Source organism: Cololabis saira, chromosome 21 (genome assembly GCF_033807715.1).
Source record: "Cololabis saira isolate AMF1-May2022 chromosome 21, fColSai1.1, whole genome shotgun sequence".
Classification (NCBI taxonomy): Eukaryota; Metazoa; Chordata; class Actinopteri; order Beloniformes; family Belonidae; genus Cololabis; species Cololabis saira.
The window spans coordinates 9,188,288-9,214,010 of NC_084607.1; the positions used below are offsets into that span (position 1 = coordinate 9,188,288).

The window sequence follows — 25,723 nt, forward strand, 5'->3', positions numbered from 1 at the left end:
CTTGGAAGATTAGTTTAATTTGATTTAATTTAATTATAGGGAAGTATGATATTGCTAACAATGTCTATTTTTTTTAGGGTTCCTCTTATGTCTGTTTATTTTCATTTTTATTTATCTTATTTCATTTTTTTTGTTGCTGTTGTTTTGTGTGTCCTGTAATTTATTTTATTACTTTATTTTTCCTATTATTATTGTCTTCAGTCAGAGTTTGATTGGTAATTGGTACTTACTTTGGGACCTGTTTATAATTACGTATTTTGCAGTGTGTGTGTGTTTTGGGGTGTTATGTTAAGTTTTGTGTCCTTATTTATTTTACTTGTTTTTTTTTTTTTGTTTTGTGTGTGTGGTAAAATATAAAATAGGGTATTCTGTCGAATCCTTTAAAAAATGTTTATTGTGTAATATGCATTACATCGACTACCCAATAAACATGTTAAAAAAAAACAATTTGAATCATGCTTTTTATTTATATTTTAATGTCTTTGTAAAAGTACTTTCAATCACCTTGTTAAATTGTGCTATAGAAATAAACTTGCCTTGCATTTCTGTGTACTGAGTCATTTTAAAATTTATCTTGCATTAATCTTGTCTAACTTAATATGCATTCAACCACAGACATGGAAATTAAATCCTCAGTGCCCATAATGCAAACGACAAGAAATAAGGCGGGATGCGTCACCAGACTGCATTAGCTTTATTATGGGATTTGTAACAAAACTGCAACTGCAGCGTTTTTGCAGTGACATTCAATGGTCACGTTTTGATGATGTAGCGTAATTACAACCTCAGATTAAATGTGTCTGAGCTAAAAACAATTAGATTAATATTAGTTTCTGTTTTATTGAGTTAACATCTGTTCTTGTTTTGCATTCCAGGAAAAAAAGATAATGTTATTTCACTTCTTGTTTAGAGGAATACAGTTTAACCATTTCAGGAGTTGGCCTGCAAAAAAAAAAAAAAAAGACCACCATCGACTTCAGCATGATTAACTGCTTTGGTGTAACTTAATCTAATCCCGAGACTGCTGACACAATCAACATGTTAAATTTAGCCTCCCCCTTTTATGGTGCCTGTTTCAAATATACAACTGAAGACGAATAGAACCAGTTCTCCAACCGACTACAGTGCATTTTATTGTTTGCTCAGATTTCCAGTACAAACAGCTTGCAAGAAACAAATTTCATAGCACATATACATTAAAATTCTTTGAAATTATCATTTAATGATTATATTAATGCTAATAAAATTTCCAGTGGAAGTAGAGCAATCATTTCAGTCCTTTAAAAACGTGGCACAATACCACAAAATAGTGTATTCCTTTCCCAGCAAATTCAGTTTAAAAAGCTCACAGAGCTGTCCAACTTTCAAACAGATCTTTAATTAATCATAAAGAAAAATCCAGGTGTGATGGAGGTGAAAGATTTGATGGTGAAGAAACCCTCACATTTGAAAACAGCTGCTCATTCACAGTCTTTTAAGGTTTAGTCACATCACATGGAGTGGTTAGTGATAGAAACAGCTGAGGCTGACACACCCAGAGAAACAGCATGTCTTTCTGGAGCCGTACGGCCGGCGTCTGTGAGCTGGAGATGTGGCCTGTGGTGGGAGAAGCAGGAGAGAAACTGAGCTGAGCACTGCATGTATATGTGCTTGTAGGTCTTTGTCCATAGCGATGCTTCACATGGCTTTGACTTTGATCTGCTTCATCTTCATCTGCTTCTTCTCAATCTTCTTCTGCTCGCGCCGCTGTGCGGCTTCCTGGGGGGCAGAAGAAATAAAAAAGATAAAATAAATGAGCCAAGATTTTTGGTGTCTTTCCAGTTTTGTTTTCTTTGTCATTATAAGTAGTGTGTGAAATAAACTTTGAGGAAATTTTGCATTGAATTTGCATTTAAGACCTCCAGACGACGCTGTCTGTCGGGGTCTTCCTCATTCATGATCCTCTCCTTCTCAGCCCTTTTCTTCTCCTCCCGCCGTGTCTGGGCCGCTTCCTGCCGTTGAGCGTGAGTTTGCTTCAGGAAGTTCTCCTCCACACGGGCCCGGTTTCTGTCGGCTTTTTGCTTGCCCTAAACATACAAACATAATTTTCCCTGTAAGTACTCTTGGTGAATATTCTCTACAAATGGATGACAATGTTCAGGCAAGAGAGTAATCTAAACATTATTTAATAGAATATACAAAAGAAAAGTGATACACAAAAAAAAGACAAGAAAGATACATTTGCAGAAAATCCTGACAGCCATTTCTTTGCTTGCTCAAACTCCAGTTGAACTTTGAGCATGTGCGTTACACTCACCTCTCTGTTGAGACGCAGCTTCTTCACTTTATCGATGCTGTAGATCACCATGTTCATGAGAGGAAGCAGAGAGTCCATGTCTTTGGGAGACGTGTTGCCCATACCAGGCACTGCAAACAAAAGCATTCAGTACATTGAAAAACCCTTTAAAATGCCATTATAATTTATAACCATGATGTACAGGAGAGCGTGGGAGAAAATGTTCACCATTAAATGTAAACAGCAGTGTTTTCTTGGTTTCAGGCAGCTTTAGTGGCTGACCCTCCCTGAAAAACAACAACGCAATATTTTTTCACATCAACGAAAAAAATGCTTACAACTGTACAAGGAAGGAAAGGTTAGAAAACAAATAACAAATAAATAAATAAATGAATAAATACTTACTCTTGCATAACTTTTGGACCAGAAAATTGGTCTGAGAAATGGATGGACTCAATCTTGTCAGCATGGTTGGTGATGTAATGTACCATCTAAAAGTACAAACAGATCCAGGGGTATAGTTTATATGACGGTGCTGCATTTTAAAATGAATTTATACTAATTTAGGCCATTTATTACCAAACTGAATGTGGTATGAATACGGAAAGATAAGACTTCACCTTGTTGTCCATCACTCCATCTGTGACCTCGCCCATCTCACTAAGAATAGCCAGAGAGTCTGGAAGCGCATACTTGGCTCCCGACTTTGGCTTGTCACTGCAGAACTCACACTATGAAAAAAACAGAAAAAGAAAGACCATTGGCTTTTTTTAGGCTTTTAATATTGCCAGTGAAAAAAAAACAAATCCCTGGATAAGAAAAAACTGTATACATGGAGCACTAATTATAATATTGAATTATATAGTAAGAAAAGTATATACATAAAAAAAGAAAAGAGCTTAAGGAGATTTGAAGAGAATATTCACCAAGTCCTGCATTTCCTTCTGCATCCGAGCCATGGCTTTCTTGGTACCCACAGCAAACACAAAAGTATCCATGTCCTCATCATTTAGAGTCACTTTGATTTGCTGAAAACACACAGACGCAGCTGGTTACACAGTGTTTTCAAAAACATTACTCAGAGAAGTTACCGTATTTTCTGGACTATAAGCCGCACCTGTATATAAGCCGCACCCGCTCTATTTTAAAAAAAAAAACAATAAAAAAAGATATACAAGCCGCACCTGTATATAAGCCGCACCCACTTTTATTTAAAAAAAAAGATATGCAAGTCGCAGATATTTATGTTGTTAGATTAGATATTTACTACATGTACAGAAGGATTTTGAAGTGTAAATGATGTACATGTTTGTACTTAAATAGATCCTTTTAACACGGCAGCAACTTTGCTTATTAAAACTGGACTGAACCAAGAGAAAATAACCGGTATTTATTTATCTATTTATCTGTTTGAAATCTGCTTCTACCTACTTCTATCTGCTAAAGAAGAAGTAGCATATTCTTCTTTGCATTTATTTTGTCTTAGTTTTGATTCTAATTCCGGTTAGAGCGCCCCGAGCGGTGGAAGAAAAATCCACAGAATAGCCGCACCTTTGTATAAGCCGCACGGTTCAAAACCTAGGAAAAAAGTAGCGGCTTATAGTCCAGAAAATACGGTAACCTCTTTAAGAATGCATATTAGAAAGCTACAAGGCTGATTCCTACCACTTGGTCACACGCGGGCCTCATCATCCTGGCCAAAACATTGAGCAGGTCCTGCCTCTTCAGAAACTGCAGAAAGCAACAAATGCATTCAATTATTATATATTCAGGAACACTAACAACGCTAATGTATATGGAAATATTAATGAATAAAATATCAAATGGTAGACACCTTAAGTTGAATGAGCATGCCTTCACAGCACACGCGTCCAGAGCACCACAGGTTGTAAATGTGTTCATTCTCCTGGTTCAGCTTCCCAGTGCTCACGGCTTCTTTACTGGTACCATCATCACCTGGACATACACAATATTCACAATTACACACATTTATTTCATGCCAACTGATAGTGTTGTGCACCGGTACAAATATGTAAGCACTAATTTTAATGGTTAGCTAAATTTTTAACAATGTGTCGATGCCATTAGTAAAAAAAAAAAAGCTAATCAGTTTATGTACTTTTATAGTAGGCTTCAGAGTTTTGATGTTGACAGCCTTTTTATGAGGATGCTTTATTCTTGTTTTGTTAAATGTTTTCTTACTTTTCATTGTATTTGTTAGTTTGGATCACTCTCTCACTCAATAAGAATACACTGGTGAACAATGTGATGATGTGTGGAAAGAGCACAGGGGTGAACCTTGATGAGCTTAAACTATACAAAGTTAGGAATATTAAGAAGGTTCAGTCCACCCCCCCTCTTTTAAATAATTTACATTGCTGCCACAGACACAGTTTGACAAAATGCACAACAAACATATTTAATTTCTCCCTGATGCCAGACGTTTTAAACAAGTCATTCTGACATTTGGTTTTAACCTGTTATTTTTACATGATTTGTACAACAAATTGCCCCTCAGGGCATAATAAAAGTACTTAAGACCTACTATTAGATACAAGGAAACACCAAAAAGCCCACAAAAACACACCGCAGCTGCATCACAGATACAACATGAAAATGAAATAACTCACCCACTAATGCAAAGTTGCTCTCTAGCAGCTCTTTGTGGGAATTAAACCAGGTTTGAGCCAGCCGACTATTTTTGTTCTTGCCGATGATGTAGTTCATGATGTAGGCCAAGAGGCCGGTCACCATCAGGATCTCCATGTAGTAACTTTCCCAGCTGTTCTGAAGATGCGCAGGAACCTGCAGATATAAAGAGTTGCAATTTTTTTAGTCACCTACAAGCATTTCATTATTATACAAATAACTGCTGAAATGGACATACAAAGACACCAGTATATCTAGACAGACAGACAGACGGAGCTACTAAATTGGCCGCTGCTCTCGTCAGCGCCGGAAGCAGATGCATCAGACTAGTTATTTCTTCAATGCATCAGAATAGAGCGTTAATGATAAAGGTCACCTTTATTAAAATCCATCCTCAGAAATCTGATAACAAGGAGACAACACTAATGTTAAGTCTGGATACATTCAAATCCTAACGGTCAGCACACGTCTGGAGAGAAGAAGGAAAAGTAAATACAAAAGTCTCCTGAAACAGATTCAGGGTCCATCTAGTACAAAACAAATTTCATCGCCTTAGACCATAACTCAATTTACTTGTTCTTCATGTTTGTGGCAGATTCTCTTAGTCTTGTTATTTCCAACTTCAAAAACTGAAAGCGCATGTAGAATAAACTGTTTGCACATTTAAACTGCATGACATGACACTTAATACTGATACAGGGTGCTTGCTCTTTTTCCAAATTAAAATTCCAGACTTTTCCCAGACTTTTTTAAAACTGATATTTTTTTTCCCAAGACCTTAACCTTACGTACTTGTATACTTGTGTGTCTACTGCCTACTTCATTGGTTGAGATTGTACCAATTGTGTTTATTAGAAATGTTTGTTAGAATTTTTTATAGGCTAGTATTCAATGAATGAATGCATTATTCACAGTAAATTATGTTTTTACTGATGAAAACGTTTCAAAACATGAAAATCACAAGTACATGAATTTCACATTTTCACAATGCCTTTGAGCATACTGTAAAATTCTACCATACATTTTTTCCCCATACTTTATTAAGACTTTCACACAAAATTCAACACTTTTCAAGGTCTGGAAAACAGTGTTTCAAAATTCCATACTTATTAAGACTTTCAAGACTTGTGCAAGCACCCTGTGATACCCGTTTTACACCAAGCTGGTTCCAGGGCTGGTTCTGGGCTAGAGCCAGACTTAGCACCAGTTCTTTGGTATTACACAGCCTAAGCACCGGCTCCTGGCTCTCAAAACTGGTGCTACACCAGCCCCAGGTCTTTGCTGGGCCAGGTCTAGAAACGCTTTACGTCTGGGGCTGGGGACAGGGCTAGGGACGGTGTTACTGAACAACCAAAGCAGAATAAACACGGAAGAGTGCCGTTTTTAAACAACGGTGCGTTGAAGACGGCGGTTAAGTTAGCAGACTCTTTTATTATTACATGAATTTATTTAATAATGGATGTAAAACAGAAGCAGCAGTGGTCTACGGTACAATCCATGAACAGTAACGTCGGCGGGCTCCGTGCCCGCCGATGGAGCGGCAGCCTCGTCAAAGCCCGCGGGGAAGCGTTCCAGCCCTGGGACGCTTGGACACGAGGCTGCCGCTCGATCGGCGGGTTCCTGGCCCCGGGGGACGCGTCCCAGCCCGCGATTCTGGTTCCGCGTTAAGGCTGAATTATGCTTCTGCGTCAAAACGACGCCGTGTCTACGGCGTGTGGTTTTTGTACACGCAGAGGACACGCCGTCACATGCGCCGTCAGTGACGTGCACCTCCCGAAAATTGTAACTACGCGTCGAGGAGACGCCGACCACACGCAGACGGAGAGGGCTGTGATTGGTTCGTTTGAAAGCGAAGCATTTCCGGTTTCCGGTTTGAATCAGTAGTGAACTTCCAGGGCTCTTTTCTTCGTTTATATGTGATTTTTTTTTGTTTTGGTTTTTTGCACAATAGTTGTCCTTGTCTCTTTGATTCACTGTGACCGGAAAAAGTCGGATAAACCATTCAGAAAAAGATCGCTAACTAGTGGTCGCGGGGGGTACTGCACCGCGACCAAATGGAGAGACGGAGAAGTCTGAACGGTTCGTGACGGCGTCACGGCTGCGCCGTGTGCTCTGCGTGTGTGTGACGCAGAAGCATACTGACACCTTTACACCAACGCAGAGCCTACGGCGTAGGTTACGTAACCTACGCCGTAGGCTCTGCGTCGATGTACGCGGCGACGGGCGCCGTAATTTCAGGCGTAGCTACAACTGATAGATTTCATCTATTAAACCAACATTTATCTTCTTAAATGATTTATTTCATCCAGCGTAATTCTCAACAAACCTGCAGTCTTCTCCCCCGGGAAGACGGCGCAGGGTGAGCCGGCTGAGGAGCTGCTGTGCCCCGGGGCTGCCGGCTCTCGAGTCAAATTTCTTAACAGGCGTTATTTGGATAAACTGAGCCCAGGTAGGGGATCTTAAAGGTTACTTTTAAGCCTGAAAAAAATATTAAAACTTAATAAAGTGCCATATTAACAGCGCTACAGCTGAAATTAAAAAACCTTTTGGCTCTCAGCTTCCTGATCAGGGTAGGGATGGAAACGAGGGGGAGTAGTGGTGACGTATACAGTAACGTAATGACGTGGCTCTCTGGCCAGCACCAGCTTGTGTAAAAGCAAACGGTTCTTACTTAGAACCAACCGCGAACCGGCTCTAGCACCAGCGCTAGCACCAGCCCTGGAACCAGCTTGGTGTAAAAGGGGTATGAGAAGATTTTAGCAATAAGCCTGGCTTACCGTGTGGATTATAAGAGGGTCCTTCATTGAGTGGCTTGTCTTTTCTCTGTCTCCAAACCCCTCAAACTCCTCCTGGTCATATTTGCTGTACATGTCTTGATCCTTAGGAAAAAGGATACAGTATACATTACAAAGACTATCAAGTTTTTATCTGTTGTATAAATTGCGTTAAATTAGCTAAGACAATAAGAAAAAGGTTGCGTACCTGAGTATCCGAGTCCTCAAAATCTTGGCCGTCCTCCAGCTCCACGGTGGCTTCGTCTTCATCCTCTTCAGGTTGTGAGGATGGGGAAACACGTGGCGGGGGGGCAGTTTCTGCTTCAGCTGTTAAATCATCATTCATGTCTTCAAACTCTGCAAAATCATTGTCATCAAAGTCTGCAAGGTCCTCGTTATCATCAAAGTCATCATTGTAACGTCCCTTGGAGACAGGAAGGGCCAGGAGGAGCAGCAATATGGGGATCAGGAGGAGACGTGCACTTCCCATCGTGGGACCTGCATCAAAGCAGAGTAAAGAAGCAAAACCAAAATAAAAGGGAGGACAAGGGTGCAGAGATTATTTACTGAAACAACACACCACCATTAGGGGGAAATGTTACACATACCTAAAAAAATGTGATTTTAAAGGTTAGGATTCAAATATACTCTGATTGTGTCAACAAGTATGTTGCAACAGGAACATTGGTTTTGGAAATAAGATTGACATAATCTATTAAACAAATGGTTTGATTTCATCATGTAAAAAAATTATGTCTTGTACATGTTTTTTTTGGTTCTTTTACTTAGCATTCAAAACGTAATATTTCACAAAATTTGTAGCTGTGTCAGAGCTCGTTGACAGTTTGCTTAAATGCTTCAAAGAGTATTTACTGAAACAACAAGCCATCATCCAGGGAAATGTTACACATACCTAAAAAGAAAAATATAACCATGATGTTAAAGGTTAGAATTCAAATATTTTCTGATCGTGTCAAAAAGTAGAGTACAGACCAAAAGTTTGGACACACTTCCCCATTTGTTTGAATGAGAAGGTGTTTCCAAACATTTGGTCTGTACTGTATGTTGCAACAGGAACATAAGATTGGCATCATCTATTAAACAAATGGTTTGATTTCATCACGTTAGAAAATTATGTCTTGTACATGTTTTTTCGGTTCTTTTACTTAGCATTAAAAACGTAATATTTCACTAAAATTGTAGCTGTGTCAGAGCTCGTTGACAGTTGGCTAAAATGCTTCAAAGAGTATTTGCTGAAACAACAAGCCATCATTAAGGGGGAAATGTTACACATATCTAAAAAAAATAAATAATGGTGATGTTAAAGGTTAGGATTCTAATATATTCTGAATGTGTAGTTGCAACAGGAACATTGGTTTGGTATTGGGGTCAATGACGTGACGCCTATATTTTCTGAAAAACAGATTTTTTTCAATTCAAAAAAGGTTTAAATGGATAAGAAAATACCATATATATGACCTACCTGTCCCACATATGGACTCACTTGAATTTTACAAAAAAATACTAGTTATTTGGGATTTTGTTGTCGTTTTAAGCGTCAAAATGTCATGTGGCATGCGACCGTCCGACCATGACTCTTGTTTTGAAAACTTATTTGAAATCACTCTAAATGTATTTAAATCAATCTTCTGCCCTATCTGGCATGATTTCTGAACTGTCTTGTAGTGTGTAAGATTGCAACACACTTGTATTTATATTTCCATCATAATATACAAAGTTTGACTGATGTCTATTTTATGAAATATCATGTGGCGCGACCATTAAAAAAACAACCATTTTTGTATAATACTGAAAACTTAAAAACGAAAAAAAAAAAGATGTTAAGGAAATTAATTTATTTGAATATGAATCATGGTTGCATCACAAGTTTTTTTAAGGCTAGTGCCAATTCATCTTGACAAAAAACTCCAAAAATTTACCTGTTGAAATTCCTTATTAGTCATTGACATCCAAATAAGATGGACATCATCTACTAAACAAATGGTTTGATTTCATCATGTGACAAAATTACGTCTTGTACATGTTTTTTTGTTCTTTTACTTAGCATTAAAAGCCTGATGTTTCAGGAATGCTGGTTGACAGTTGGCTTAAATGCTTCAAATTTAAGTCTCTGCTCAGCAAATCCCTAAGTAGGAAAGATCCTCCCTGACCCAGGAAACGTTTGACACGTCTCCTTTTATCACACACCCAAAAGGCAGTATTTTAAGAGCTTTAATGGGACCAAACCATCTGAGAAAACCACTTTAATGTAAAATAAACTCAGTATTTCACCAGGAAGCTGCAGCAATGAACCACGGCGTGGCTGCTAACCAGCTTAAACTAACGTGATTAGTTTCTGCTTCTTTTAAATCATGCCAATAAAAAATACATATATATTTGATCAACTTATTAGAGCAGTGGGATTAAAGCAGGAGCAGTATTAAAGCAGACATCTCCACCCAAACTGTCAACTTCATTTCCATCTGTTAGCGCATTAGCGTGCTAAGTGGCTAACTAGCACGGCACGTTGCCTCACAGCCAACTTGTAGTCCCAGAAAAAAACACGTGGTTTACGCTTTTAACGTGACTGAAAGATTCGAGGGGGGAATAAACATCTTACCTGGGGAATAACTGTGTCAATAAATGTGGATCTAACAGAGCAACCGAGTCTAAACTGTCCTTGAAACGATGTTAACGCCTGAAGCAGGAAACCAACCGACTCGTGACCTTTCAAAACAAAAGCATCTTAGCTCGCTGAGCATCGGCCGCCATCTTGGTCCGGTCATCCTACCAGACAGACAGAACAGTATTGAAGATGCCAGAGCACTGGGACGTGTATTCCTGTACAAATCGGCGAACAATTGCGACCAGGGATAAAAATGATAATAATAATAAAAAAAAAAATAAAGTAAAAAATCTAAAAAAAAATAAATGGCTAAACCACATTGCCAAACTCACCTCTCTTGACCTGCAGAAAGGGAGCATGAGAAAGAAGCTCTTCTTTCAGGGCTTTTAGCATATGTGTAAATATGGTTTGCTATATATATATATATATATATATATATATATATATATATATATATATATATATATATATATATATATATATATATATATATATATATATATATATGTATATATATATAAATGCCAGTCATCTGTTCGTTAGTGTTGGTGGAGTATCTAACTCTTTAAATAGCATTATCACCTGCTTAATGAATCCTGCACTCAGCTCAGTCAGGTTCACATCTACGTGGAACCACTGGCGTTCATGTCTCTACACTTGCGCATGACACTGTTTTCTTTTTGTATCACTGTTGTTTTTAAGTCTTCTGTATTGTGGTTTTTGTTGTCTTTTATATCATAGGTTGTTTTCTTTTATATCGTGTATGTTATATGTATAATTCTTTATGGTACTATGGACTACTTCTCGAGATGTTTCTTTAATAAAGTGTGAATTGAATTGAATTGAAACCATATGTGTGTTATGGCATGCCATTCAGAAAATTAATCTTTCTTTCAATTAATCTTGTTGTTTCATTTCATATATTCAAAGATTAATTTCCTGAACAGCATTCCATAGTGTGTTTATATATATTTATATATAAATGTATATATATGGATATATGTTTATTATTGTTTCTTCATATTATTAAATAGATGAGTTTTACACAATCTGCTTCTGCTTCTCTGTCATATAGTTGTTTTTTTTACATGTATGTGTGTGTATTATAAATATATATATATTGTGTGTCTTGCAAAATAGCCTACCTATCATACTCACATGCCAGAATATTCTATTACTGTTAAGCCTAGTATGAATATTAAAATACGCCGAATTATATGTAAGAAAAACGTGAAAACGTGAAAACGTGAAAATCAGTTTGGTATTCTGCGAGTTATGACTGAGGCACTGACACTTAACTGCACCAGCCTGACAGATGACACTAGTGGAGCGAGTGCCCGCTCCAAGATGGCGGCCCCACGGCTCGTCAGCGCCGAGAGGCAGCAGCGGTCGATGACGCGTTTATGTATATATTTCTATGTTCTTGAGAGGTTTAAAACCTTTATTTTGAATCCCGTAGTAAAACGTAGTCGTCTTGTGTTATTGTTCCATTGTAGTAACCCCGAACTGACCTAAGTGAAGTGAATTAACCCTTTCAAGTTTTACATATTCAATAATGACTCATTTTGTAAGTGTTTATTATATTTTGAAAAAAAAAAGTTGTCTTCAATCAATGTGCAATAATAATAATTATAATAATAATAACCACAATCATATGCTGTAACAATGCACTAACAATGCAATAACCATGTCTACCTCATACTGCTGCACCTTTCACTTAAAAAAAAATGGTATATATGTTAATAAGAGCCATTTGTCTATTACTCTTTGCAACTATTTAAATCTGGGTTCAGTGAGCGAAACAACCGAAGACAAATTCCCTGTCTGGCATGTTCATACTTGGCCAATAAAGCTTATTCTATTCTGGTAATTTTATGTAGCATGTATCCTATCAAATTTGATACAAACGGCATTATAGGGTTAAGAACAAACAGAAGTTTAATTGATTATAACATATGTAATTTTAAACATTAATAAAAAAGTGAGTATAATATAGTACACATTTACGAGGGTGGGATTTTGTCAAGATAATTTTACATTCAACATTTAGTTAGGCCTGCTTCCATGACTATTCCACTACTTATCGTCACCTTTCTATATTATTCAGTTATTATTTTACTATATTGAAAATGTAACTTAACAAGTAAAGAGTCAGTCTGGGTTTGGCTGTCAAAGCATCCCATCAGCTGTACTTGTCAATCATGCAAAACACTAGAAATGTGTATATTAAAGAGAAAAACATTATTTAAGGTAAATAGTTTGAGAAATAAGTATCTTTGTATATTTACAAGAACTATGGAGCAATTGTTTTACTTTTTTAAATTATCTGTTAATGCATATAAGAACACCAAGTTTATCTTGAAATGCTGTCATAAACACATAATAATATGCACTCAGAAACCAAACTGTATATTTTAAATGACATTAAAAGTGTAAAACTTTCGCATTCTGTTGAGAACATACAAAGAATGCGCCCTCTGGTGGTTACTGTTTGTAACTACATATATTCGTCAAGTAAAACACAACTACAAAAATACAATTACAATGATGGTGCAATATTACAAAATAAAAATGTATATGTATCTTCAAATCACCCTAGTAACAAGTTAGATATATTAGTATACCTTTAAAATAACATTAATACATTTGTAAAAATTTGGTGACATGAAAAATGATTACTACTGTGAGTTCAGTTTGGTATTTTTACATTTAAAAAGTAAGCATAACAAGCTAAAAAACCAGAGAAAAGTGAAGTTTGTGAGAATTAGCACTGGTTTGTTCTTACTTTGACATCAAAGAAATAAAAATCCTCTTTTAAAGTGTCGATTAGAGCATATATATATATATAGATATATATAATCTTATGAAACACTAATGGACCTAAGCTTCTTCAGGAAGCCGAGTCTGCTCTGCTCTTGCACACAGCATCACTACTTCATCTTCAGTCCAGTATGATGTCGAGGAAAACACCAAGGTATTTATTCTCCTCCTCATCTGTATTTCAACTCTCACGATGGAAACAGTGTTTACCTATGCTTACCCCATCTAAAATCCACAATCATCTACTGTATTTTGTCTTGTTCACATTCAAGAAGAGATGATTGTTCCCACACCATGCCACAAAGTGATTCACCAGAACGGCAGAGTAATCTGACTATTGTATTACCTGGTGAGAGAACAGTCCCCCGTGGTCCTCCTGTCAATGAAAAAACCCTTTTATTTGTCTTATTAATAGATTGATTTATTAAATGATAGATGAAACTACAAGGGAAGAATTGCAAAAGGGTGAATTGGACCACGAACATTGTTCTCCAGCTAAACCCTCACCCACTCCTTGTTTAGGGCAACGCAGACGTGATTTTTTGTTTTGTGTTTTCTGCCGAATCCTCACACGCACTCATGTTTTCATGTATAAACACGTTGAAGAGAAAAATACACTGCCAACTACAGAAACCATTGACCAGGAGAAGGCTGAGTCACAATGATCCATCAGACCGAGAGCAAACTTTGGCATAGAAATGTTTAGTATTTTCATTCTTTCTTTTAATTAAAAGACAAAATTTTCTGATTTTCTGACATAATAATCTGACGGATCATTATGACTCTGCCTTCTGATACCCTGATAACTGTCTAAAAAATCTGTATATGAATGCAACCGATCATGAATGAATGAATGAATGAACGAATGAATGAATGAATGAATGAATGAATGAATGAATGAATGAATGAATGGATGAATGAATGAATTAATGAATGAATTAATGAATTAATTTTTATTTCGAACGTGTGTATAAAAAATGAAAGTAAAAATAAAAAAATAAACATTTACATCTTCATATTCACACATGTTCGAAAAAAAGGAGTAGGAAGAAGTATACACTTTTTAAGATAAGATAAGATAAGATAATCCTTAAAGGGTTAAAAACATTACTGTTTACTGAAGTGTACTCTTAAATTAAACCTGCTGTACTCTACTGCCCTTATTTTTTTTTTTTTTTTTTTTTTTTAACAGCTTGTGCTTTTTATTATTTTACTTCTGTTCTTATTCTTACCTATTTTTTATTATGTCTTGCCGCTTTTAATGTCAATGTAAAGCACTTTGAATTACCTGGTGTTGAATTGTGCTATATAAATAAATTTGCCTTGCCTTGCCTTGCCTTGCCTTAATAGTCCCACAGAGGGGACATTTGCAGTTCACAGCAGCAAAGGGGGATAGTGCAAAAAACAAGAGGCATTAATAGAAATAGTAATAACAAATACAGTAATAATAACACACTATAGACAGCTCCTACCCCTTTATAACTCTATGAATTTACATTATTGCTATCATTATATCTACACAATATCCATATAAATATAATCTATATAAATACTACCTAAACATGCCTATTATTACATAATTATCCATATAAGTATATAGAAAATATAAATATTACATAAATATTATATCAATATCTAGAAAATACAAATATTATATAAATCTATATAAATATACACTATACATATACATAAATATCCCTAAAAAAAAAAAAAAAAAATATATATATATATATATATATATGCTACATACATAATATATATATAACATATATTACATAATTATAACTATCCCTCTCAACATATAATATATAGCCTACATAATAATAATAATAATAATAATAATAATAATAATAATAATACATTTTATTTATAAGGCGCCTTTTATGGCACTCAAGGTCGCCGTACAACAACAATACAGTCAATAAAATAATTAAAACACACTCATAACAAAATATAAACAGACAAAACATACATAAATATCATGAACAGATAAAGATAAGTAAAAGTAATATAAACAAATTCCAATATAAGCTATAACGATATAATTATCTGGTTCAATGAATCAAAACAAACATCGAAATGCTCAACCTTCTAATAAAAATTAAAAATAAGAATTTTAATTTGAAAAGCACCGACCGGAAGTTCATCACGTGTCTTTTCACTTGACAAGTTTTCACGTCGCATGAAACGATGCAACTCTTTGTTAAGTGAAGTGATGAGAAAATCGTTACAACACCAGCTTTGCTTAATTTAATAGTCGTCGTAACCTCGTCTTTTGATACTTGTTCCTTTAACGAGCTGTTAATAGCTCGCCGGGGGGGGATTCTCTCATTCCGTAGTCGGCTAACGTTAGCGTGTTAGCTCCAACACGCCTGACGAACATGTCGCTGCACGGCAAAAGAAAAGAAATCTACAAATACGAGGCGCCATGGACGGTCTACGCCATGAACTGGAGCGTCCGCCCGGACAAACGCTTTCGCCTGGCGCTGGGGAGTTTCGTGGAGGAATACAATAACAAGGTGGCAAGATGGAGGATAACGCTAGGGCTGATGTATGGTTCCGCGTAGCCTACGGCGTAGGGTACGCGGCGACGCGCACCGTACCATGTGCGTCGCCGCGTACTGTACGCGGTAGGCTACGCCGTCGATTCAACGCAAACCATAATTTGGGTTTAACGCTCACTGCCAATCAATCAATCAATCAGCCAATCAATCTAGTGATGCACCGAAATTGTTCGGCGGAAAATAGCAAAAAAACAGTTTCGGTGTTCGGTGGAATAAGTTGGGTTCGGTGGAATAAGTATTAATACTTGTATGGGAAAGGGATTGATTTTCTTTTTCTTTAATTTGTTTTATCCACTTCTTTTGTACTTTTTTTTACAATGCACTAAATGCATTTTTTTGTTTTCAAGGCCTATGTTACAATTTTTTAGCAGTCAGTTATAGTTAATGTAAGCTCAAAGATGGCCAAAAAATTTATTTTGCTAATTTAATTATTTTATTTTATTTAAGTTAAGTTTGGAATACTTAAAAATGTGGGGAAATTAAAAGATGTTCAGTTGTTCATGTTCAATAAATATTTCTACCTTGCAATTTTGTAAAAGATTTTTTTTCTTTGAAAAGCATGCCTAAAGCACATTTATTTGATTTATGCAATGGTGAAAAAATTGGCAAAATAAATGGAAAAACTGCGAAGAAGAACCATGTTCGGTATGTTATTCCGTATTCGGCAAAGTGTTTATTATTATTTTCGGTTTCGGCCTCAAATTTTCATTTCGGTGCATCACTAAGTCAATCAATTAGAATACTTGAACAATCCCATGGGGGGATTATTTAAAAACTAAAAGGAGTCACATGAGTTTGAAAAGTCCCTGAGAAAAGTATTCACGTTGTCTTTTTGTGGGCTAATTTATTTTCCCCCATTCAGCTCTGTTTTGACCCAACCTGGTGGGTTGTGATCGATAACGTGGTTGTGATCGATAACGTGGTTGTGAACGATAACGTGGTTGTGATCGATAACGGTAACTTGGTTCTGATCAATAACTTGGTTCTGATCAATAACGTGGTTCTGGTCCCCTCAGGTCCAGCTGGTGGGTCTGGAGGAGGAGAGCTCGGAGTTCGTGTGCAGGAACACCTTCGACCACCCGTACCCGACCACCAAGATCATGTGGATCCCGGACACCAAGGGCGTTTACCCGGACCTGCTGGCGACGAGTGGGGACTACCTGAGGATCTGGAGGGTAAGAGTACTATTACTACTAGTAGTACTACTAATACTAGTACTACTACTTAGGGCTGTTCGATTTTGCCCAAAAATAAAATCTCGATTTTTTTTCTCTCAAAATCCGATTTTCGATTACGATTATTTTGTGAATTGACAAAAGGCAAAGAAATGATTTCAAATATGCTGTTTTTTTATTGAACATTTGCCCCATTGGGCTTTAAGTGCAAACTTTGCTCTTATTAAACCAAAAATGAATGAATAAAGTGCAAAACTCTGTAAAATAAGTTGAAAAAAAGTTTTAAAAAATATAATAAAATATAAAGTTTTATCTCTGAAAAAAAAAAATCAGCAAATCAGCACTTGCAAACATACAGTAAGTTATATTTCCAATTAAATAAAACAAGACATTTTCTAATTAAACTAAACTGGGTCTTTGCATGCTAAATAATAATGCAACCCATGAAGGAGGTAGAGGTGTGTAATGTCAGTCATTACATTTGCTATTCACATTTGCAAGTTTTTTGCAAGGAACACGAGCCGGTCTACCGCATCTGGCTTGAGGGATGCCCGGTGGCATGTTACAACGCCCCCTCCTACACTAAAGAGCCTCTCCAATGGGGCACTTGTCGCAGGTATTGAGAGGTATTTCCATCAATCATTAATATGGTATCAATCATTAATATGTGTGCAGACAAGGTAAAAAAAAAAAAAAAAAAAAAAAAAAATTTTTTTGAAAAATCGATTTTACGATTTTCACATTTTAACATCGTTCTAATTACATAATCGCGATTACGATTTAAAATCGATTAATCGAACAGCCCTACTACTACTACTACTACTAGTAGTACTACTAATACTACTACTATAGGAGTACCACCACTACCACTAGTACTACCACTATAGGAGGGTTTACCCGGACCTGCTGGTGACGAGTGGGGACTAACTGAGGATCTGGAGGGTAAGAGTACCAATACTAGTACTAGTACTACTAGTAACAGTCCCGAAACCAATATTTTTACTCCAAAAAAAAGCAATGTGACTCATAAACAAAGTTGGATACAAGCACCCAACCGACCAATTATTTATAGACACAAATGAGCTTAAATTCAATGAACTGGTGGACTTCAAAACTGCACAGATTATGTTCAAAATCAACAATAACATGCTGCAAGACTGTATTCAAAATATGTTTAATTTAAGACAAAGCCATTACAACCTCAGAGGGGAGAGCGTATACAGGAAATCAACAATCAGAACCAACACCAAACTGAGATGCACTACAGTGGCAGCGGTGGATGGATGGAATAAGTTGGAGAGGAGTAGAACCTTAACCTTATTTAAAAAAACATTGAAAAGAAGGATGATTTCTCTATATCAAATTAATGAGTGGTGATGCTTACTATGTTGATTTGGGTATTAATTTAATTGGTGATTTGATTTGATTATTTAAGGATGAAGGTAACATGTACTGCACCTTTACTTTTTTTTTTTTTTTTTCTTCTTGAGGAATCTTTGTTATCCCCATGGTGGCAATTTGTTTTACTGGCAGTCTTATCTCTTACTTCTTGCTTTTATTTCATTACTTTAAATAATCCTTTTGAGGGTAGGCAATGAATAAGCTTTGCTTCAGCCTACACCTTTTTCGGTCTAGATGTTATTTGTATATTGGACATTTTTTTGTAATGTTTTCTTTGAACAGTGTATTTGTTTCCTTGTCATTTTTATTTTTTTTGTGATGTCATGACCGAAATAAACTAAACTACTAGTACTACTAGTAGTACTAGTACCACCACTAGTAGTACTACTACTACTACTACTACTAGTACTATAGGAGGGTTTACCCGGACCTGCTGGCGACGAGCAGGGACTACCTGCGGATCTGGAGGGTAGGAGTAATAATAATAATGAATTGAATTTATAATGCACTTTACATTCGATGAATCTCAAAGTGGCAAGGAAATCAAGGAAAAAAAGCAAAAAAGCAGCAGTATCATCACTGAAATGTAAAAAAAAGTCATAAAAATCAATGGCAAATCATAAATCCTAGCTGGCATATGCAGGAGTACCACTACTAGTACTAATACTACTACTATAGGAGTGCCTTTACTACTACTACCACTAGTAGTAGTAGTACTACTACTAGTGCTACTATTACTACTACTACTATAACTAGTACTACTACTAGTACTATTACTACTACTAGTGCTATTATTACTACCACTACTATTACTATTGCTACTACTATTACTACTAGTACTACTACTATTACTATAGTATTACTATTGTTATTGTTTTTTTATTATAAGTGTAGTTATGCCAGGAATGTATGTATTTATGTCTTAGATGTTTCATTTATGTAATATTTTATGGACCCCAGGAAGATTAGTGGTCGCCAAGGCGGCAGCTAATGGGGATCCATCCAATAAACAATACTAATACTATTAATAGTACTACTACTACTACTACTACTACTACTGCAGTATACTGAATGTTTTCAATATACAAAAAGTATATGAAATGTTTTTCTTTTAATTGATTTATTGCTCTGTATCGGTATACAGTATGTAGGAGCTGACAGAAACTGATTATAAAAGGGTAAGCTTCAGCCTACACCTTTTCGGTCTTGTTTTGTTTATATATTTTGGTCTAATGCAATATTAGCATTAACTTCATGTTTATTTGTTGTTTTATTTTCTTTCATTTCTTTTGTATATGAATTCTTATTTTGGAAATGACCGAAACAAACAAACAAACCAAATGCATTAAAAGACCATCATCAACATAAAGGACATCTAATTTTCTAATGAAGGGGGTTAGATTGAACTCTTCAATCCTATATTGACTGAATTTGGTAAAACTGTGTTTTTTTATGAGAAATTGAGACTGAACCTGCACCAAAGTTTCCAGTGGCCATTAATAACTTTGAACCAGATATTTGTGACTTACTGACATTTGCTGCCTGTGTTTCTCAGGTGGGTTCACTGTGTTTACAAAGAGTTTTAAAAACTTTGAAGGTCAAAAATGGTAATTTTAGAGCTTAATATTGGCAGTATTTGATGATGATGTTTGTGTTTTATAGTGCTTATGTTTAACTGTTGCCTGTTGTGGCCGGGTCATTCTTGGAAAAAGAGATCTTAAATCTCAAAAATTTGGTTAAGTAAAGGTATATGAATGAATAAATAAAACTACCGTAATAGAAAAGCTGAAAGGTACAAAGAGGCAAGCTTATACACAAATTAATTTGTTATTTCACAAGATGTTTTGACAGCTATTTTCTAATGAAGGGGGTTAGATTGAACTCTACACTTCTACATTGACTGAATTTGGGGGTCGATAGTCTGGCCAAACTGTGTTTTTATGAGCAATTGAGGCTGAACCTGGACCAAAGTTTCCAGTGGCCACAAAAGAAAAAATGTCTGTGTCCATTAATAACTTACCAGATACCAGATACCAGAACCAGATATTTGTGACTTGTTGACATTTGCTCCCTGTGTTGGAACTGAGATTCTGAGCCTGTGTTTCTCAAGGGGTTCACCGTGTTTCCAATAAGTTTTAAAAACTTTGAAGGTCGAAAATAAGTGGTAATTTTAGAGCTTAATATTGGCAGTATTTGATGATGTTGTTGGTATTTTAAAGTGCTTATGTTTTATGTGTATGTTATTGTTATACCGTATGTGTTTTGTAACTCTTTTACTCTTAACTGTTGCCTGTCGTGGCCAGGTCACACTTGGAAAAAGACATTTTAAATCTCAAAAGTTTTGGTTAAGTAAAGGTTAATGAATAAATATATAAAACTAATAGGAAAGCCGAAAGGTATGAAGAAGCAAGCTTATACAGGAATTAATTAGTTATTTCACAACATTTGCTGACAGAAATTTGAAAACAAAAGATGATTAGAATCAACCTAATTTAACTTGACTGTTTTCTGTGAACTCCAACAGTCTCGGTCTACATTTTGAGATGTTGAAAAGCAGACATCTGTGTTATTAAATTAGCAGTCATACTGGGTTGAAACACTAACGGCTCTGTTGTGGCGGTGAGAACTTTGTTTGCGCATTCAGGTTTGCCAGATGGCAGCTGTGAAACTGCCGCAGTCACCAATAAATGGCACTTGTTGTGAGATTCCTGCTCACGGCCAAAATTCCTGTGCGTTTGTCTCTCAGGTCAGCGACACAGAAACGCGTCTTGAATGTTTGCTGAATAACAACAAGAACTCGGACTTCTGTGCTCCCCTCACCTCCTTCGACTGGAATGAAGTGGATCCCAATCTGCTGGGTAAGAAATCCCAAAAGATGAAAACATTACCAATACTGAACTGACCCCAATGCTTGTTTTCTTCTGAATTGTTTGAAATAAAGTGAAATAAAATGTTGTGCAGGAACATCCAGCATTGACACCACCTGCACAATCTGGGGGTTGGAGACCGGTCAGGTGTTGGGGCGAGTTAACCTGGTGTCCGGCCATGTGAAGACCCAGCTGATCGCTCACGACAAAGAGGTCTGTGCCCGTCGGCACGTTGACATTCATCCTTGCGTGTTTGAGCACAAAGAATAACCTCTGTCTGTCCGTCCGTGTAGGTCTATGACATTGCATTCAGCCGTGCAGGAGGCGGTAGAGATATGTTTGCCTCCGTGGGAGCTGATGGGTCCGTCCGCATGTTTGACCTCCGACATCTGGAGCACAGCACCATCATCTATGAAGACCCGCAGCACCACCCGCTGCTCCGCCTCTGCTGGAACAAGCAGGACCCCAACTACCTGGCCACGATGGCCATGGACGGCATGGAGGTCCGTTCGCTTCGCTCTCTGAAACAGTTCTGTGCTCTTGACCTTCTACTTGACTCTGTTGTAATCACGATAATATTTTTGTACAGCAAGTAGACATTAAACTTATTTATTTAATCTCTCGGTGCGTCCGAAATGCCATACTAAAGAGTATATACTCAAAAAGTATACTTAAGTTCGGCACACTTTTGAGTAAATATCATATTCATTAATATTAATATTCATTAATTCGGACGTACTACTCAGAGCCACATGGCACTTCCTGCCGTTGGGAGGGGGAGTTGTTACCATGGTAACAACTCCTGTCACAGCAGCAGTAGCAGCACCGCTCCGCTTTTTCCCATTTATCCTGGCCCAAACAAGATGACATTATATATTATTATACACAAATATTATAATATTAATATTATTATACTTAATATTATACTTATGACATATACGTATCTGCGCAGCACTTAGAAACCAAACACCGCTGCATTGCATTGTGGGAAGTTTCTGCTTAGTTAGTGTCCATCCATCCATACTAATAAAAATCTCCGGAATGAGTATGGATAGCGCATACTATTGTGTACGTACTAATGTTTTGGACGCACTAAAAAATCTCACATACTGTTTTTGCTACTCATTAGGATGGAAGTATGGAATTTTGGACGCCGCTTCTTACTTGAATATTTATCATAAAGCTTTATGTAACTAAATGATTTTGGTTTGGTGCGTCTTTGAACAGCCGTGACAAAAGTAGATCTATTATTTCCCTTTTCCCAGTGAGGGATTGTCAATAATGTCTTGGCAAAGTCAAATTTAAACATCTATTATCACACAACATTCTATTAAACTTGATCTGCTTGAGGAGAACGGTGTTATCTAATCAAAGCAACAGTTAGTGAATGGACTTGTCATCAATATTTCTGTGGCAACAGTTAGTGAATGGACTTGTCATCAATATTTCTGTGACAGGTGGTCATCCTGGATGTTCGCGTGCCCTGCACTCCTGTCGCCCGGCTAAACAACCACCGCGCTTGTGTTAACGGCATTGCCTGGGCCCCTCACTCCTCCTGTCATATCTGCACTGCAGGTGAGTGGGAGTTTCAACCTCAAGCCGGGGCTTGTTAACCCTGACGAGCCCGGCGCTGCAACCTGAAGAGTTGTGACATGAATCACTGTTCATAGAAGGGGGGGTGAACATAATGCCTGTCTGGCGACAGTTTCAATGTCCCTGTAGACAATACTTTGCCAGACATGGTGAATCTTAAAGGGGACCTATTATGGCATCTAATACCTATTTTAAACAGGCCTTGAATGTCTTAAAAACAAGCTTTTGATTTATTTTTTTTTGCTAAATAAATTAGAAATTCAGCCTCTGAGCCATGTCTTTATCTTCCCATTCTTTAACCTCATTATCTATGCAGGATTCTGAGTGGGCGGGGCTATGATAATGAGGCACTGTGCTGATTGGCTGCCTGAATGACGCGATACACCGCTACGCAAAAATGACGGAAGCTCTGGCCAGCAGAGTTAGTTGTGGGCGTGGTTTCACGCATCGGAGGCCAACCGATGTAAATCGCTCCCGTCGTTACGTAACGAAAGGGAGCAGAATCTTTCCTCCTCCTCTGAGTTGGCAGGCTGAGGGGAGACCACTTTATACAGGACTGTCTCAGAAAATTAGAATATTGTGATTTAAAAAAAAAAAAAAAAAAACACTGGGTTTGTATGTATATATTTATGTATGTATGTGTATGCGTATGTAGGCGTATATATGTATATATATTAAATATAGCAATAATGCACATATATATGCCTTTGGTTTTTACCTACATGGTATCAATCATTAATATGTGTGCAGACAAGGTTTAAAAAAAAAAAAAAAAAAAAAGAATATTGTGATTTTCTGTAATGCAATTACAAAAACGAAAATGTCATACATTCTGGATTCATTACAAATCAACTGAAATATTGCAAGCCTTTTATTATTTTAATATTGCTGATCATGGCTTACAGCTTAAGAAAACTCAAATATCCTATCTCAAAACATTAGAGTATTATGGGAATCTTAATCTTAAACTGTAAGCCATAATCAGCAATATTAAAATAACAAAAGGCTTGCAATATTTCAGTTGATTTGTAATGAATCCAGAATGTAGGACATTTTTGTTTTTTTTAATTGCATTACAGAAAATAAAGAACTTTATCACAATATTAAAATTTTCTGAGACAGTCCTGTATATGTTAAAGCAAGAGAAAACGTGTTTTTTTCATAATAGGTCCCCTTTTAAAGTCCACAGTACGTGAAATGAGCTCCCCTCCAGCTCTCACCTGTAGCAAAGAGCCAAACAGTGTCCAATCGTGTGCTCATGTTTGAATATTTCATAAAATCCAAAAATAATTAACAATCAAAACCAACAAATGTTTTACTCATCTTGTCGTGAGCATTTTTGAGTCGTATGATCCAAATGAATCCCCTGGAGGAATACTGTATATTGTGGAGGTTGTTCCCTCAACGTGAGTGTCATTTGTAGTCTCTTACAGTCTGACTCTTCCAGACATTACAAGGTTCATATTTTCCACAAGAAGCTAACAGTCTCAGGCAGTTCTCTCCATCTGTCTGTCCTCCTCTACCTGTATTTAATATTTCTTATTGGTTCCCTCAGCCGACGACCACCAGGCCCTGATCTGGGACATCCAGCAGATGCCCCGTGCCATCGAAGACCCCATCCTGGCCTACACTGCCGAGGGCGAGATCAACAACGTGCAGTGGGCGTCCACGCAGCCCGACTGGATCGCTATCTGCTACAACAACTGCCTGGAGATCCTGCGGGTCTGAAGCTGAGTAGAAGGAGCTCCAGCCGCTTCTCGGCTGGACTTTTGTCGTCCTCGTCCCTCCTTCTCTCAAGACAGCGATGAGGCAATGAGTGAACTCTCTGAACATGTTTGGAGTATTGCATACATACTCTGCAATAATCTGGTTTACATTTATCATCCACGTTTTTGGCTCGACTGCTCTCCAACTAAACATGTTTGAAGCTCTTATTTATTTTGGTTAACCAGCAGGTTTCAGCAGCTGGATGAAGCGTCAGTGCTCTCAACCTCACAGCTGTTGTGTATAAAAGTCAACTTTTATATTTCTTGGTGTAATTTCAGCCAGCTGTGAGATTATCTCGAAGGGTTTTACATTTCATCTGTTTAATTTGTTGAGGTTGGTGGTTGAATATGACCTCTCTAAAGTGTAGGATTATATCGTACCCTTCTTGTGGATGCATAACGTATTATTGTTAAATCAAGGTTCAAACTATCGTAGTCTCGTTTACTTATGTGGCTATTTAAGCTGTAAACAAAAAAAAAAAATCAAACCACCTTCTCTCTGGGTGGTTTTCAGTGCTCAGACGTGATCTGTGCAACTTTTGAAAAATGTAAAATAACCTGCGAGGGATTCATGTCACTGCAGTGGTGTCTGTCACCTTTAGTTTTGCTCGTGACGCTGTGAGACAGCCATGTACAGAACCTACCAGAGCACTGTTCTTAAGCCTTTTTAGCTCCCTAATTATTCACCTTTTCTCTCTTTATTTGTAGATAAAGCTTAGAGGTTTCTTTGGTAGTGGAAGCAACTTTGAATCTTTGCCTTTCTTTTTTTGTTGTGTTCAATAACGAAAGGGTCATGTCCTTGTAGCATGCCATTACAAGGCGGAATGTACATACATATAAATAAAACAACCTCAGTTGTTGGTATGCCAAGTGTTCACGTTGTAGCTTTTTTCATAAAGTTTATTATTGAATTTGCTCTAATAAATTGTATTCCTCCTTGTCTGAAACTAACTGCTTGCTGCGTTGCTTAATTAAGTGATCCTTTTGTGAAAGAGGGGATGAATCCTGTCTTCACATGTGATTTTATGGCTTTGAACCAGAAAAATTCACATGTGGACAAGTCTGGTGTCCATCAACCGGAATTCATACATCTGCCCTGTCGAAGCCAGTCACATCTGTCCAAAATGTCTGATAAAAACGTCTTCAGGTGAGTCTGATGGTTTAGTTTCCATCTCTACCCTGCCGGTGTTTTTGAGCACTAATATGTCTTAAT

The 25,723-nt window shown here is 37.0% G+C and overlaps 2 protein-coding genes across 2 annotated transcripts; one reads left to right on the top strand and one right to left on the bottom strand.

The window, feature by feature from the left end:
- Window positions 1-1,107: 1,107 nt before the first annotated feature.
- Window positions 1,108-10,444, bottom strand: ccdc47 (coiled-coil domain containing 47). Its single transcript, XM_061712473.1, has 13 exons — window positions 10,319-10,444; window positions 7,907-8,196; window positions 7,702-7,803; window positions 4,906-5,080; window positions 4,110-4,231; window positions 3,941-4,006; window positions 3,202-3,303; window positions 2,896-3,006; window positions 2,681-2,766; window positions 2,504-2,562; window positions 2,297-2,406; window positions 1,899-2,066; window positions 1,108-1,758 (listed from the first exon to the last, which is right to left on the bottom strand). The coding sequence occupies exons 2-13, from the start codon at window positions 8,186-8,188 to the stop codon at window positions 1,678-1,680; spliced, it is 1,464 nt and encodes a 487-aa protein (XP_061568457.1). The 5' UTR covers window positions 8,189-8,196; window positions 10,319-10,444; the 3' UTR covers window positions 1,108-1,677.
- A 4,844-nt stretch (window positions 10,445-15,288) lies between these two features.
- Window positions 15,289-25,461, top strand: dcaf7 (ddb1 and cul4 associated factor 7). The gene is made up of 7 exons (XM_061712042.1): window positions 15,289-15,663; window positions 16,725-16,883; window positions 21,031-21,142; window positions 21,246-21,364; window positions 21,445-21,654; window positions 22,609-22,726; window positions 24,300-25,461. The coding sequence occupies exons 1-7, from the start codon at window positions 15,526-15,528 to the stop codon at window positions 24,470-24,472; spliced, it is 1,029 nt and encodes a 342-aa protein (XP_061568026.1). The 5' UTR covers window positions 15,289-15,525; the 3' UTR covers window positions 24,473-25,461.
- The last annotated feature ends 262 nt before the right edge of the window (window positions 25,462-25,723 follow it).